The 17,480-nt window shown below is 35.6% G+C and overlaps 1 protein-coding gene and 1 pseudogene across 9 annotated transcripts in view; one reads left to right on the top strand and one right to left on the bottom strand.

The window, feature by feature from the left end:
* Positions 1 to 8,903, bottom strand: part of PDE1A (phosphodiesterase 1A) — a 350,907-nt gene extending 342,004 nt beyond the window's left edge. For 5 of the 9 annotated variants that reach the window (XR_009564587.1, XM_060302179.1, XM_060302174.1 and 2 more), the window contains exons 1-2: positions 8,713 to 8,736; positions 7,966 to 8,076 (exon numbers count right to left, since the gene is read on the bottom strand). Coding sequence is in view for 8 of the 9 variants with exons in the window: in XM_060302179.1 (XP_060158162.1) it covers positions 7,966 to 8,066 (101 nt within the window). In the remaining variant the exon portion in view is untranslated. Of the gene's footprint in view, positions 1 to 7,965; positions 8,077 to 8,255; positions 8,503 to 8,712; positions 8,737 to 8,790 lie in introns of those variants that run through there. The other 4 variants (XM_060302177.1, XM_060302178.1, XM_060302176.1 and 1 more) reach the window with 4 other exon arrangements.
* Positions 8,446 to 11,228, top strand: LOC115851086 (small ribosomal subunit protein uS2-like; annotated as a pseudogene).
* Positions 11,229 to 17,480: the final 6,252 nt, after the last annotated feature.

Here is a 17,480-nt window from a genome sequence, read left to right as displayed (position 1 = left end):
GATTAGCCCTAGGTCATACACGATTACAGAGACATAAAATCCATTCTAAGACCACTACAAGACGCTGAACAAAAGACACTGAATCCATCAAGGTAATTCTTCTATCAGTGAAACTCTCAAGGCCAGCCCACTTCTCTTCCTCAGCTCTCTCTTCCCACATAACACACTCTTGCCTCAGGGAAAGGTAAATCCTTGAGTATAACTGTTCTGGTAAAGAGAAACCTGGGGATTTTGGTGAGACCACTTCCACTGAGCTAAAAGAAAGCCTTCTTTTCTCATGTTGACAATCCTGCTCTGTCTACTGATTCTAAGAAAATTACCTGAAAAAAAAATAGAATTCTGCTTCTGCATGTATTATCAGTAATAATAATGATATTGCTAGTATTACTTGAATTCTAGACACTGTTCTTAGCAGTTTATAAGCATTAATTCATTTAATATTCCCAACACCTATGAGATTGGTAAGGATATTATTCCCATTTTCAGTTAAGAAGCCAAGACATTGAAAAATGAATCAACTTACCATATAGCTGTTAAACAGCAGAGTTGGAATACATGTAAGAATGGACAAGATTATGGGAATATTAATAATTACAATGTTTTAAGAGCTTACTATGCGCCAGGTACTGAGTTATATTTCTTAAATACATTATTTTATTTAATTTTCACTATCTTGACTCTGGCAACATCCAGATTCCCAGATCCTAATGCTTCCTTCTAAGTGGACGGACCTTCCATTGGAAAAGCCTTCCTGGCCTCTCTTTGCCACTTCTCATATTCTTTCACAGAGGAGGAGAAGCAACATTTGGTTGGTGAATTGTGGAGAAGGAATTAGACTTTGGTATGTAAGCTGTCCTCTTCAAGGGGCGTGGAAGGGATATTCTCCTTGTAGAAAGCATATCTCATCTACCAGAGGTTATGAGGTAAATTTAGGAGAACAGACTTTGTCCCTGTTTGGGGAAGTCTACAGTTTGGGGGAGTAAGTTGAATTCAGAGATGTTTTGGCTTATTTAGCTGCAAACCAAAAACCTTACTCTCCACTATAAATTTAGTCTTTCAATAAAGCTGACATTTTATCTCCATCTACTGGACTCCTATATCTGTCCTTCACTTAATTCTGAACTTGGGCAAAGATTATGTGACATTCCTTAGCCTCTCTCTCATCCCAAGATCTAATGAAGGACAGGAGTCTGTCTCAACTCCTCCTGAGAGAAGTCATCCCTGACTAGCCAAAATACCTTCTCCAAGTGACTCTTGATCACATGACCTAGCACATTTTTTCAGGTCACTTCTTACTCCATTTTAACTTATTTTTTGTCATTTACTTTTTGGTCATTTGTTTCCTCTAGAATGTAAGTTCCTGTGCCTACAATAGTACCTGACATACTACACAATCAGTAAGTATGACTGAATGAATAACGAATGAAATAATTGGATTTCACAGAAAAGCTAATAACTTTTCCACAGTCACTCATTAAATGATAGATGGTATTAGAAAATATCTGACTGTTTCCAAGTTCAATTTCTTCATCTCTAAGGTATTTCATCTCAACAATGTCCATTCTAGAAAGCATAACATAATGTTATGCAAGAACTGAGATTTATATTAATATTATATCTGTATACCAATATAGGTTTTGTGAGATGCTTTTCTTCAAATCAGTTTTATGACTAAAAAACTGATTTTTTTAAACTGATTTGCCTTATTAATCCATCAGAAGAGTCACATACACATCCATATGAGAACAGAGACTGAGATTTATCAGCAATTTCCAAGAAAGATAGCATAAACATTCTTTGACATTTGAAATGAATCCACTATATATTTTCAATATCAGAGCTTGGTAAAAAAAAATGGGGTTCTGGGCATGTAATCCAGGGTTAGATGGAGGACAGTGAGTTATTTAATGGCTAAGGATAATGAGTATCTAACTCCAGTGTGCCATAGAGTGACCTAGGCTGGGCCCCACCTCTAGGCATCATGTCTGTGTCTGTGTGTGTGTATGTGGGTGTGAGTGAGAGTGTATGTGTGTGTTGGGAGAGGATAGGAGTGGCCATGTTGGTTAAATACTCTTACTATTCTGTTACAGGAGAAATGTATTAGTTTCTTATTGCTACTGCAACAAATGTACCACAAACTGAGTAGCTTGAAACAACACAAATGTATTATCTTCAGTTCCATGGGTCAGAAATTTGATGCAAGTTTCACTGAGCTAAAATCAAGGTGTTGGTAGGGATACATTCTTTTTAGAGGCTCTAGAGAGAGATTCTGTTTTCTTTCCTTTTCAAGCTTCTAGAGGTTCCCACATTCCTTGGCTTATAGCCTGTTTCCTCCACCTTTGATGTTGGCAAAGACAAGTTGAGTCCTTCTCACATCATGGCACTGTGACCTCCTTCTGCCTCCTTCTTCCATTTTTAAGAATGCTTGTGATTACATGGGCTCATTTGGATAATCTAGACAAATCTCCATTATTTTAAGGTCAGCTGATTAGCAACCTTAACTCCATCTGCCTCCTTAATTCCCCTTTGGCATATAAGGTAACATTTTCACAGGTTCTGGGGATTAGGACATGGACATCTCTTGGGGTCAATTAGTCTGCCTACCATAAGGCTCATGGACTAAGTTTTAAGAAGCACCACTCTAGATCCTTTTGTGGTGATCTTTCTAGGTAACCATTGTGAGAATGTCCTCTTTTGTGTTTTTTTTATTTGGGGAGCAAGATGAATAAGAGGTTTAGAACTAGGTTGATCTGTATTTAAATCCAAGTTCCATCAGACACTGGATGTTTAACCAACTTAGGATACTCACCTCTTGAAATCATTGAAAAGAGTAAATGAGAATACAGATATGTTATATCTGGAAAGTTCTGACAACAAGTAGACGATAAGCAAACATTATTTCCTTCCATCTTCTTTATCCCTATTCCAGCTATGAATCTATTGCCACTCCTCCAACCTGGCTTTAGGCCCTATATTGACAGCCTGACTGACCTTCTAATTTTGTAGTTAGACCCACTATAAGATTCAGAATTTTATTCATTGATGGATTGATTTAACAGTATTTATTGCATTATGTCCAATATGCCAGTTATTATGCTACGGGCTGGAGACCCACAAGCAAACACAGCGAACATAGCTCTTTTTCTCAGTAGCTTGTGGGGAAGGTAGATTTTGTTATGAAAAGGGAAGCCCAGGTTACTTAATGAGCCAAATATAGGAAACTAATCTAGTATGGAAGGTCAGGAAGGATTTCTTTTGCAAGTGAAATTTAAGAAGAGATCTTTGAGCATTTAATAGGCTCTCAATTAGAATTTTTAGTAGGACAATTCTTCCTGATAAGAGAATGTCCTAAGCTCTGGAGGACAGTTATCATGCCTGGACCTTGCTGTCCACTGAATACAGAAACACTCTCAGGCACTGAAACAACCAGAAACATCCCCACACATCTCTAAAAGCCTCATGAGAAGCAAGAGCAACTCTGACTGAGAGAGGAGAAAGGAGTGGTTCCCTCTGGAAGAGAGAAAAAAATGAGCAAAGGCAGATGGGAAGTAAGTAGCATTTCTTCTGTGCAACCCTGGGTTTGGGTGGGAGGGGGCCACAGAGGAAGAGGCATGAGAGCAGGCTCCAAAAGTTGAACAGGTATGGTGAGACCTGGGAAGGATGCTGAACTTTGTTTTTTTGTTTGTCTGGCTTTTGTTAATTTTTTTTTAATTTTATTTTTTTATACAGCAGTTTCTTATTAGTTATCTATTTTATACATATGGATGCTGAACTTTGAAGGGAGGGCACTAGAAACCTTTAAAGGTTTGAAGCAGGAGAGTAAAAGGATCAGATTTATTTGCTTCTAATCTATAATGTTGCTCCATCCTAAAGTATAATTCTAGTTTGTAATATGGTGCTAATAACGCCTGTCATTTTACCTTTTGCCAATTTTTGTTCTAAATATGTATTTCTGCTACATCTTCCTGGTGATAAAGTTTTGGGCTACTTCATCAGAGAGAACCGTATAACACATTGCCCTCTAAAATAACAGCTAATTGAAATTAGTTATAGGGTTTCTGCTTTCTCCTGCACTTTCTACTCCTCTACATTTTATTCTTCTACTACTGAAGATCATGTATACCAACAATCAAAGAGAAAAAAATGAGAAAAGAAGTTTAAGTCTTTCCACTGTTGTATTCACAATTCCAGATCTTAAAATCTGTATATTTGTATGGATTAGGAGAGATAAAGAGGTATGTGTCTCTACATATAAAATCAATTATCATATTACATTAGGTTCTAACAGCGAAATTCTCATAGTCTTACATCTATAAAAACTGAAGGTACTGGCAGTAAGTACTATGGAGTGGTGAGTCTCACTTTTTTGTCAATAGTTTATGGTTTTGAGCAGTTCAAACTCTCCTCTTTTTTGTTGAAAAACTGAGTAGGATAACACTCTGATTTAGTTTTACTCTAACACCTTGTGGTTTTCACTGGAATTTTAACTTCATCACAGTTTTCTGGAAATGCTATAACCTCTTAGATCAAATTCTTAGAACAGTAGCACTGACGGGAAAGAGCAGTACCAATGTTTTAAAACATATTTGATTTTTTAAAAACTCCACAGTGGAAGAGCCCTTTTTACACTTAAAGACCAAAAACCAGTATCATGACATGAAAAAAGATTCTTTTTAAATTGAAAAAAACTACTATGTATAAATGAAAACAAATATAAAATCTTCAAATCAACTTTCTTCATGGAAATCAATAAACTTAACAATCTTTGCAAGACTAGTGTTAGACAAATGTTCTCAGGATGTAGGAAGTAGTATAGGTCCCAGAGTCACAGGAAACTTCTGAACCAGAAATTTCATCAGGTTTCAAGATGGCAAAAGAAATCGGAAGTGTTTTCCAAATCCTAAATGGTTGGTAACTTATGGACAAGTATATGATTCTTTTTAAATATAGTTTATGAAGGACATGATGCCATAGTCATTTGCTAACATTTCTACCATCAGACATGGTGAGTCATTGTGTAGAATCTAAATTGTCATACTGAGTGACAAATTAGTGGTAGAAGATGGATTGAAGAAAGCTAAAGAAAAGAGCCGTAACTATAAAAAGAAAATTAATAGAACAAAGCATATAAGTCTACATCAGAAATGGGAAGAGAAAACTGTTTTACCTTTGTTCCCACAAATGAATAAGAGATTTCTTAGCACATTACTGAATATGCTGTCTTGATTAAATATTATATGAAGGAGATTTAAAAGTTCAATGAAAGAAATCAACAAAATGATAGAGAAGAACTGATATTTTAATTAGTTTACCAACATTTTCACATGTGCTACAAAATATAAAAATTACTTCTATGGACTGAAAAAAAGTGTTCTAAAATATAATGTTATATGAAAATGCCTATAAAATATTTTCTGTAAATATCTACCAGTAGTGGTTCATGTTTTCCATTTTTAAGGTATACTGGAATAAATCTTATTTTACTTTAACCTTTGTCTCTATTTTTATTTAACCTCAAAAATGTACTTATTTCAATATCCTGTTGAAATAAATAAATGCATTTGTAAAGTTTGCAGTTAAAGATGAAAAAATCACTTTCCAAACAAGTATTTAAAGGCCTTCATTGAGTCTTTTTTGCCAAACTAAGAAAATTATTTAATAGCTTTCATGAGTAACATGATTTTAATTGCCATTACTTAAAAGTGGAATTCTAGCACTAGACATTTTGATAAGCTAAAATTCTGTTTGAATCAATATAAGATTTTAAATAGGCAAGACAATCTCAGCAATGGAATAGGGAGTCCCTCATATCATTTCTTTGAATTTAGACTACACAAAAGACCATAATTAAACAATTTGGGTGTCATTAGTCATGCAGATTTTAGATTTAGAGCTTCTTGTTTTGACAATTCTGAACCTAGAATACTGGAAATGTCTTCAAGTACAAGTTAAAATAGTAGTACCAAAATGAAAATTCTTTCTTGCTTTAATGCAAAAGCAATCAGTCATTTCCATCAGTTTAGCAATAATTATTTTAAAAAACCTAGTTATCAGTAATTTGGTCATTCAGTGTCTCTATGTGGTCATTCAGTGGTGCTATATAGACACAATTCAAAATTTATATAGGTACATATATAATTATATCCTACATCCATGTTGAATATTGTCATGAAGCTCTACTGCTAAATGACTCTATCACTCTCTCCTGAAAAAATATGACAGTTGATCTTTGAGATCAACTGATTGTGTGAAAGTTGGATAACTTTGCTGTAAAATGTTAGGTAAACACAAATTCACTTTTCAAATTTTTTAAAGACATATGCATACACTCACTACCATACATCTTCATACATTCAAATAACTGCAGAAAAAGAGAACAAAGACAAACTGAACAAAACAAACAAACCAGAACCATCCTGTCCTGCTAAAGGGAAAAAATCTAAAATAGGTTGTAATATGAAATATAATTTTTCCGGTACAGATGTTCATCCACTCATTAGGTTAGGATACAAATCAGCTGATGACTGCCAATGTTTAATTTTCATCTATGCTGATTAATTTTGTAAGCTGTTATTTGCTTTTATAGGATTATTTGTTTCCCTAGAGAACCACCTTTACAAAAAACTGTGATTTCTAAATCTTCAATGAATCTTGTAAACATATTTCTCTAATTCATTCAAATGATGTAAAGATGGCTTCCTTTTTAAAAGTTATTCTCTGGTAAACGTTGTTTGCATTATTAGTGTGCTCTTAAACCAGTGCACTGTAATGCCATGTATTACTTCAAGTATAAGAAAATATACAGAGAACACTAATTATATAAACATCATTGAATATATTCAAACGGAAGAAAGTAGAAGGAATTTTTACCTAACAAAGTTTGATATCATTTTTCTTTTAAAAAAAATCATAGATTTTGATAAACAGCAACACTAAATTTACTCAAATGTTGCATTTTATACAATAATATGTGTATACAACATTAGAAATACAAATCCTAGAAAACCTGTGTTTCTCATGGTATAGGATTCCTTTAGCTATTATTATAGAAAAGCAAACATATTTTCATTTGAAGTCTGCAAACATACTAAGCAATTGCAATGGCCTGTAAATATTCATATTTCATATTTTAAAAAATTAAATCTGATTTTAAAATTATGACATAATTAAAATAAAGCATGTAAACATAGTGTGCTGGAACACTAAACAGGAACTAGTTACATACACAGAAATAAACCTAGATGCTGTTTAAACAGCAAGGTAAACAGTACTGCAATTAAAGTTTGACTCAGGTACTTAACATTTCATGCTTGACATAAGCACACTTCTTGACCCATCTTACTAAAGTCTAGTTTACACCATGAGCTATTCTGTACTCTTAGAAGTGAATTGGTTAATTTAAGCCAAAATTCTCAAGCAAGTTTGGTATGCTGCTAGTAATTTTACCACATAAACATTTTTTTCTTAAAAAAATATTATTAAGACATAAGGAATAAGCACAATGGAGTATAGTTATTTATTATCATATTAATCCTGTCCTTTTTATTCAAAATCTAATCACAAATAAATATTAGTAGTAATCTGTCTTTTTACCTGAGACAAATTTTATTTCTGCAAGTACCCAGACAAGCAGCTTTTATAATTACTTTTCTGCATATCTAAGCCACATATCTAAGTAACACATACAGAATGTCTAAAAGAAGCCATGTAGTCTAATAGTGAAGTGAATTCTCAGGGAGTTACCTTACTTTACATAAAACATACCTGTGCAAAAGAACTATACATCCTTCAAGCAAGTTGTTAGCTAAGATTGACACGTTTTATTTTTTTTTTAAAGAAAATCTTTCTAAAGGAAACACTAATCCACAAAGTCAGAAAGTACCAACAACTCATCATGTTAATAGTCAAAATTTTTTTGGTCAGAGAGGTGGATAAAAACACAGACCAAGCAAAGAGCTTACTCACATTCCTTTCAGGCGTTGCCACATTTTTTCAGTCTGTTCTCCTATGAGATACTTAAAAGTGGTGTTTTCCAATTCTTCAGTTTCTGTAGCAGTAGACCCCATGATGATACTCCTAGGGCAATACAGTTAGTCAGTTTCAGTAGCTAGAACAAGCATTCCTCAGTCCACTACAAATCTTAAAACAGTTATACAGTAGTATCTCTTATCTATCAAAACATTGCAGATTTACAAAGCTGACGGCAGCTTCTGCCAGAATTGCTATTGACTTTGACAGGCATATCCACTGCTCACCGCATCACCTCCCTTCAAGCAGACAGCAGTATAAACACATCCTCTGACCTCACAGAAACAATCGACACATGTGAGCCTGCTACTGTACTACTGACCGACTGAGCGCTCCAGCTCTCCCCCAAAGCAGCTCATTTGTTACTGCTCTGTGCACTGAAGTACATCAGAATTCCTACAGTTTCTGAGATCTATTATGCACAAGAGAAACGTGAATGACTTTAGCACACCAGAAGAAGCTGAATTCCTCTCTACCAATGGAAGGAGGGCAGGATGTAATAAGAAAACAGATGGTAGGAAACAGTATCAGCAGCACCGCCCTGAGAAAAAAGTGGCTGTTTTAAATGCCAAGGTTTTTGTCTCCTAATTGATCTGGAACCAAGAGTTAAAAATATACCAGGCTCTAACAATAAATTCAACAAATACTAATGACAACAATGAGAAAATAACATAAGAGCCGTACAGAAGACAGACCACCGAGCTCCACAGGTTGTTATTGAAAAATATGTACAACGATGATGCTGTAATCATGCTTATTCACCTTCTCCTAGCAACTCCACACAGTAGGTAACTGCCAATTTAACCAGTGGAAAACACGGCAGCTGCAAACAGACTGCTCTGTGAATCCTTTGGGGATTAAAAAAATAAATAAAACGAAACTGGTGTGTATCCTTGTGTGCGTGTGTTGAAGGAAAAGGAGTGTGGGGGGAGGAGAAGGGGAAGAGAGGGAGATGGAGGAGAAGAGAGAAATTGATGCTGTGCTGCTTGTGCATTTTAGAAGAAAAATGAGAGAAAGTGGACATAAAAGGAATCAGAACTGAGTCATCTGCCAAGCTCCCAACACATGGTGAGCTTTCTTTGAAACAAGCACAGACCTTGAGTATGAGCTTCATAACAGCTATTGCTATCTGCAAGCTGCTAAGAAAAATATACTTAAAAGCAATATCTCTTGTTGTTTGTTTGGAGACACAAATGTAGTTTTATTCCTCCCTGCAAGAAGCTTGCCTGTTACCTTGAGGTTTAAGGTAGAGATATTCATAGACAGTAGATAGGTAACAATATCTAACATTTATTGAGTGCTCACTATGTGTCAGACACTGTTCCCAGTACCTAACAGTATTACTTTTTAAAATTCTTACAAAAAGCCCATGAGGTAGGTAATATTCCCGATTAACAGTTGAGACAATTGAGAAATAAAGACAGTCCTCAGATTTAAATCCAGTCCTTCAAAATAAACACTATGATTTTACTGACAAGAAATCTTCCAGGGGCTTCCCTGGTGGCACAGTAGTTAAGAATCTGCCTGCCAATGCTGGGTACACAGGTTTGAGCCCTGGTCCGGGAAGATCCCACATGCCGTGGAGCAACTAAGCCCGTGCGCCACAACTACTGAGCCTGCGCTCTAGAGCTCGCGTGCCACAACTACTGAGCCCATGTGCCACAACTACTGAAGCCCACACGCCTAGAGCTCATGCTCCACAACAAGAGAAGCCACTATAACGAGAAGCCTACGCACCTCAACGAAGAGTAACCCCTGCTCGCAGCAACCAGAGAGAAAGCCCGCGTGCAGCGACAAAGACCCAATGCACCCCAAAAAAATTTTTAAATAAATTTAAAATAAATAAGTAAACTTTAAAAAACAGAAATCTTCCACTATAAAGTTACTATGTCTATCTAAACAACACTGACTGCATCTAGTCAAAGTTGTAATATGTACAGTTGACTCTTTAACAACCCGGGAGCTAGAGGTGCCCAGCCAGCCCTCAGTGGAAAATCTGCATATAAATTATAGTCAGCCCTCCATATACATTGTTCCCCAGTATCTGCTATTCTTCAGTATCCACATTTCCCTGTCAGCATATTCAACCAACCACAGATCAGATAATACTACAGTATTTACTATTGAAAAAAATCCATGTATAAGCAGATCCACACAGGTTCAAACCTGTGTTGTTCAAGGGTCAAATGTAGAAAAAAATCTTTGCAAAATTTTCTAGAAAGTGCCTTCTGATTTACAAGTTAGAAGGGGTTAGTTTTTCTATGCTACCCAGAAAGGGATCCATATATCTCCTCTGAGTTTCTGTGGCAACTTAAAGGGAAATTTTCACAATGCCCTGAGTCTCTGACGTTCTGTAAACGAAGGAGGAGGCTGTCCTCAAATTTCTTGCAGCAGGAACCCACTTAGTTGGCAACAACCTTGATTTCCAAATGGAACAATCATCTACAAAAGCAAAACTGATGGCATCTACCTCATAAATCTGAGGAGAACAGGGGAGACGCTTCTTCCAGCAGCTTGTGCCATTGCTGCCGTTGTACACCGGCTGATTCCAGCATCGTATCCTCCAGGAACACTGGCCAGCAAGCTGGGCTGAAGTTTGCTGCTGCCACCAGGGCCACTCCTATTACTGACCACCTCACTGCTGGAACCTTCACTAACCGGATCCGGGCAGCCTTTCACGAGCCACGGCTTCTGGCGGCTACCGTTCCCAGGGCTCACCACCGGCCTCTCACAGAGGCTTTTATGTGAACCCGCCCACTATCGCCCCGTGCGACACAGACTCTCCTCTGCGCCCTGTGGACACTGCTACCATACCGGGACAACAACAGGGGAGCCCACTCGGGGGGCTGACGTGGTGGACGCTGGCCCGGAATGGCCTGCGCATGCGCGGCACCATCTCCCGCAATCATCTCTGGGATATCAGCCCCATCTCCACTTCCGGAAGAGACGGAAAGGGAGCGCAGGCAGCTCCTGGGAAGGCTGTGACCGAGGGGGACTTTCAGGGCGAATGGCCTGCTCCAGCTCCCAAACTCAGTGCTACTGCACCCGAGGTCACAGACGGGTCTGAAGGCGCAGGTGCCCTCTGTGCCCACCCAGCAGTTCCCCACTGGAGACCGAGCCTCAGCCGCCAGCGAGGACTGTCTGCGGCCCCCAGTGCTCTGGCCACTGAACGGGTAGGAGCAACTTCTGAGTGGGCTTAAACTGTTCTTCCACAGACTCAAACACAAAACGGAAATAACGTTGACAGAAAATAAACCGTTTCTAGAAAAAAAAAAAGAGGTTAAATCAAGTGAAGCCTCAGTTTTCCTCTCTCCAACAAGCTATTTCCTGAACTCGATCTGAATTTAATGTCTTTAGCTAGCAGACAGCTTTACACAATCACAGCCTCACTTTTTTGAGCAGTTACCAGAGTTGTCAGAAATAAGTTAGTCTTTGCTCTGAAAGTACTGATTTTACCTTCACTGTGCCTTCATTGATAATCCTAGCTACATTCACTTAATAATCTCTTACCTGACTTTGTTGTTATGAGATAGTCAACGAACATCTGAATTCTGTTCTCAAAGATAAACCACAGGGAAAAAATCTCCATAAAAAGCAAGTACTCCACCACTACTGTTTTATGAGCCAAGATACCAAAGTCTTTGAGGCCACAATGATTTTCTAATTATGCCATGAAATTTCAAGCCCTCACACTGGCCAGCTTACAAATAATATTGCAATGTAAAGAATGGGGTCTATTCTACTTAAGTGTGTGTTGGTGAATGTTATCTCCTCATTAAAACTCATTTGCCCTTTGCTTTCAGTATGTCCCTTCTATCATATATTGAATCGATATTTAAGAACTCACAGTATACTGATTATACACTTAATACACAAAAATGCTTAATTATTGGATTATATGTTTCATAAAATAAAATAAAAATTTGAACAAGCTACATAAAACAGTTTATTATTAAAATCCTTGGCCAAGACAATCTTCAGCCTTAAGCAGTATCAAAAAGTTATTTCTGTCAATGTAGAGAATTTAAAGCAGTTTTCTTTTCTAATTTATAAGTAATGTCTGCAAGATACATTCATAAAATAAAAAATAAAATAAATCACATTAAAGAGAACAGAGTAGAACTTTGGGAATAGCATACAACTTTTTTTTCTAATTAATATGTTGAGAAAATTTTGAAATGTTGCACTCATAAAATTAAACTAAACCAAAAAATTTTGACATGAGAAAGAGAAATAAGACAACAAGAATGGATTCTAAGAAATTAAAATACACTTCGTAAAACAAAACATTCAATGTTAGTTCTGAGGGGAATTGAGAAAATATACGGCAAAAATTGATCCAATATGTCTCATCTCTCAGATGTTCAATCTCTTTTGCTTTAACTCTATATACAGGTAAATTATCTCTATTATAATAAGTAGTTCCTTTATTCTTATTAATTGGAATGTTAACAAAAATTTATAGAATGATTTTTCAGTATCTATTAATGACACAATATAATACAGCATAAACTCTGGATCCAGACTACCTGAGTTTGAATCCCTGTTCTTTGACTTAGAGAACAATATGATCTTTTTAAGTTACTATTATGTGTCTGTCTTCTCACGTGTAGAGGAGCATAATAAATATCACCTTCCTCATAAGGTTGATATAAGGATTAAATGAGTTACTATACATAAAGAATTTAGAACAGCATCTGGCACATGGTAACCGCCTTATGAAATTGTTAGCATTTATTGTTATTGATACAGTTGCATGACTTTTCTCCTTTAGATTGTAATATATTGATAATTATTTATTTCAGTTGGTTCACTGATCATGAACTAGTATTTCCGAAATAATTTGTCATAATGTGTTATTGTTTTTAATGCATTGCTGATGTTCATTTTGTTTAGAAAGTTTATATCCTTATCCATAAGTGAAATTGTTCTAAATATTTGTGGCACTAACTTTATTGGTTTTTATATTAAGATTATACTGGCACCATGTAATGAATTAAAGGGCAAATAGTTTTAAACTCAGAATTCCACACCCAGCAAACTATAACAAAATGACAAAGGTAAATGACATATTCAGAAACACCAAATTCAAAGAACATATCACTCAAATACTCTTCTAAAATAATTACATGAGTCAGTACACCTCAAAATCAAAAACGTAATTAGTGAATAAAATCAGAGGCATGTACCTAACCTAGCCATGGAGATTAAAAACAAAATCCGAGGTTTACATCTGTGAAGAAGGGTTAAGAAGAAATTAGTTCAAATTAAAACAAGAAACCAAAGGGATCCAAAAGGATGACTTCAAGAAAAAAATTGGATTAAATTTATCAAGAATCTCAAAAAACTAAAAACATTAATTATTTTATTGATTAAATAAGAGCACATTATATTTTTATTTTTTTAACATCTTTATTGGGGTATAATTGCTTTACAATGGTGTGTTAGTTTCTGCTTTATAACAAAGTATCTCTTTGATTCTGCTTTATAACAAAGTATCTCTTTTATCTGCTTTATAACAAAGTATATCTCTTCCCTCTTGCATCTCCCTCCCTCCCACCCTCCCTATCCCATCCCTCCAGGCGGTCACAAAGCACCGAGCAGATCTCCCTGTGCTACGTGGCTGCTTCCCAATAGCTATCTACCTTACTTTTGGTAGTGTATATATGTCTATGCCTCTCTCTTGCTTTGTCACAGCTCACCCTTCCCCCTCCCCATATCCTCAAGTCTGTTCTCTAGTAGGTCTGTGTCTTTATTCCTGTCTTACCCCTAGGTTCTTCATGACATTTTTTTTTCTTAAATTCCATATATATGTGTTAGCATACGGTATTTGTCTTAATCTTTCTGACTTACTTCACTCTGTATGACAGACTCTAGGTCTATCCACCTCATTACAAATAGCTCAGTTTTGTTTCTTTTTATGGCTGAGTAATATTCCATTGTATATATGTGCCACATCTTCTTTATCCATTCATCCGATGATGGACACTTAGATTGTTTCCATCTCTGGGCTATTGTAAATAGAGCTGCAATGAACATTTTGGTACATGACTCTTTTTGAATTATGGTTTTCTCAGGGTATATGCCCAGTAGTGGGATTGCTGGGTCATATGGTAGTTCTATTTTTAGTTTTTTAAGGAACCTCCATACTCTTCTCCATAGTGGCTGTACCAATTCACATTCCCACCAGCAGTGCAAGAGGGTTCCCTTTTCTCCACACCCTCTCCAGCATTTATTGTTTCTAGATTTTTTGATGATGGCCATTCTGACTGGTGAGAGCACATTATATTTTAATTGACAAGAAAAAAAATCCAGAAAAGATGTAAATTTTTAATAATATGGAAGATTAGATATTCTGAAATTTTCCAGGCTAAAAAACATTTTCAAATATTGGGAAAATAATAATAAATACCCTTTTGAATGCACAGGAACGCCTATATAAGATGAAGGTGTCAAAATGAAGATGCACATAATAACAAAGCTTCAAATACATGAAGCAAAAATAATGCAACTCTAAGGAGAAGTACACAAATTCACAATTACATTCAAATGGTCAGATATTTGATACTCCTCACTTTAAAAAACTGATAAAACAGGTAGAGAGAAACCCATTAAGGATATAAAAGATCTGAACAACACTATCAATAGACTTGAATAATAGACATTTATAGTACACTCCACACAGCAAATACACATTATTTTAAAGTGCACACATTGAATATTTACCAAGGGAAACCCCATTCTGGGCCATAAAACAAGTCTCAATAATATTAAAAGGATTCAAATCATACCAAGTATGTTCTCTGACCCCAGTGAAATTAAATTAGAGATCACTAACAGAGATCTCTGGAAAATACCCAAATACTTGGAAACTAAATAATACACTTTTAAATAATCCACAGGTCAAAGAAGAAAATAAAAGGGACATAAGAAAGTATTCTGAACTGAATGAAGATGAAAACACAACATATTAAAATCTGTGAGATGAGCCAAAGCAGTACCTATGGGGAAATTTATAGCACTATATTACTGTTTTAAAAATAAACAAAGCTCTCCTATTAATGACCTCAGGATCCACATTAAAAAACTTGAAGAGGATGAGCAAATTAAACACAAAATAAGTTAAAAATAAGAAAATAAATATCAGTGCAGAAATCAATGAAATAGAAAACAGAAAAACAATAGAGACAACTGATGAAATAGAAGGTTGGCTCTTTGAAAAGGTCAATAAAATTGATATATATTATTAATGAATAAAATATAATGTTAAGAACTGGTTGTTCTGAGATTTCACCTTTTATACAAGCTATCAGGTCAGCCTACCACAGTTTCCTGGATGCTGATAGAAAACATTCTTGGGTCAGTGACAAAGAATGATTATAGTGCCCCCACCCAAAAAAAAAAATTTAACCAGTTAACTTCCAGTTAACAAAAATGGGTAAATGTTGGCATATTCACAAAATGGAATATAACATGGCAATGAAAATGTATGACTTTCAGTAAAAAAAACAAAACAAAACTATACATATAGGTAAATCTCACAAAAATAAACGTTGAGAAAAAATCAAGTCCAGTAGGAATTTAAACAGCATAAATATTTGTTTGTTTGTTTTTTAACTAATTGAGAAATACATTTATAGTTAGTAAAAGTTTTTATTTAAATGTATAAAGATGATAAACTCTGGATAATGGTAATCTCTGGAAAGAAGAGAGGGAGATGCTACTGAGGTGAAATCCATAAGGTTCCTCAAGTGTTCTGGAAGTATTTTATTAAGCAGGGTGTAAATATGCAGGTTTGTGGGTAATATCTTTATACCCTGGTATTTATGACATATTAATTTAAAAATTGTTTTAAATCTCTAGAGGGAAAAAAATCTGAACAAAAAAGCCGAGGTTAGACTGTAAAATATGGAATGATTCAAAGTAATTAATGACATATGGAAAAAAAAACTCCAGATGCTCTTGATAATTGGGACATTTTCCTTTGCGCAGACTGGTGCAGAAAAATACAAAATTAGATTTCCTAGGTATCAGCGTAAGAGAAATAAAAAATATAAGTTCACACAAATACCTGCACACAAATGTTCATAGCAGAGTTATTCATAATATCCAAAAAATGGAAACACCTCAAATGTCCATCAACTGATGAATGACTAACAAAACACGGTAAATCAAAACAAAGGAATACTATCTAACAATAAAAAGGAATGAAATAGTGGCACATGCTACTGCATGTATACATCTTTTTATTTATTTATTTGTTTATTTATTTATTTATGGTTCATTGGGTCTTCATTGCTGTGCGCAGGCTTTCTTTAGTTGCGGCCTGCAGGGGCTACTCTTCGTTGCGGTGCGTGGGCTTCTCTTGTTGCGGAGCATGGGCACTAGGCACGCAGGCTTCAGTAGTTGTGGCTCACGGGCTCTAGAGCACAGGCTCAGTAGTTGTAGCACATGGACTTAGCTGCTCCGCGGCATGTGGGATCTTCCCAGACCAGGGCTTGAACCTGTGTGCCTTGCTTTGGCAGGTGGATTCTTAACCACTGCACCAGCAGGGAAGTCCCAACAACATGTATAAATCTTAAACCATTTTTCTAAGAGAAAAAAACCAGACAAGGCAAATCTATAGAGTCAGAAAGTAGATTAATGTTTACCTGAGGCTGGCAGGTAGGAAAGGGGATTAATTGTAAATAGACATGAGGGACCTTACTGGGGTGATGAAAATATTGGTGGATTATGATGAAGATTTGCATCACTTGGTAAGTTTACTAAATATCTTGAAATGGTATAGTGAAAAGGGATGAATTTTATGGTGTGCAAGTTATACCTCAATAAAGTTGTTTAAAAAGCAAAGAAAAAGGAATTCTATTTCTTTCTCAATGGGTCCTAAATATGTAGTATATTCTGTATCAATAATAGTTATATAATTATAAAATTATCAAATGCTACTTATCTGTTTAAGTTTTCAGAATTCAACCTCTAGGCAAAATATGAATTATTATATTTACAGAATAAAATATAAATGTTCTAAACCTTAATAAAAGTGATAGTACAGCCTCCAGATATTGGGAGAAAAACAGGGGGATGAGAGGTGGAAGAAAGTTTATAATCACTGATACACTCAGTTTATATTGAGGGATTTCAACAATATTGTCTGAAGCTGATCAGTCAAGACATAGTTTAAGTGTAAACTTCTTACAGAAGTGTACATATAATATGTTACAATTATTACCAATAGAATCCAAAAGTAATAATTCAACTTAAGAAAATTAGGAAGAGAGGACAAGTTCCTGGTCTCTCATAGTATGAAGACATCAAGTAATATTTGATGTTGATAGATCAAAATATCGAGGTTTGCGTTCCATGAATATGGAACTGATCACCTGAGGAAGTAAATGACAATTCAAGGTGGCTACTAATGAAGAGTAGGACTTGTAGTAGTTACAGGAAAGTCA

Source organism: Globicephala melas, chromosome 7 (genome assembly GCF_963455315.2).
Source record: "Globicephala melas chromosome 7, mGloMel1.2, whole genome shotgun sequence".
NCBI lineage: Eukaryota > Metazoa > Chordata > Mammalia > Artiodactyla > Delphinidae > Globicephala > Globicephala melas.
This window is presented reverse-complemented; position numbering and strand designations above follow the sequence as displayed.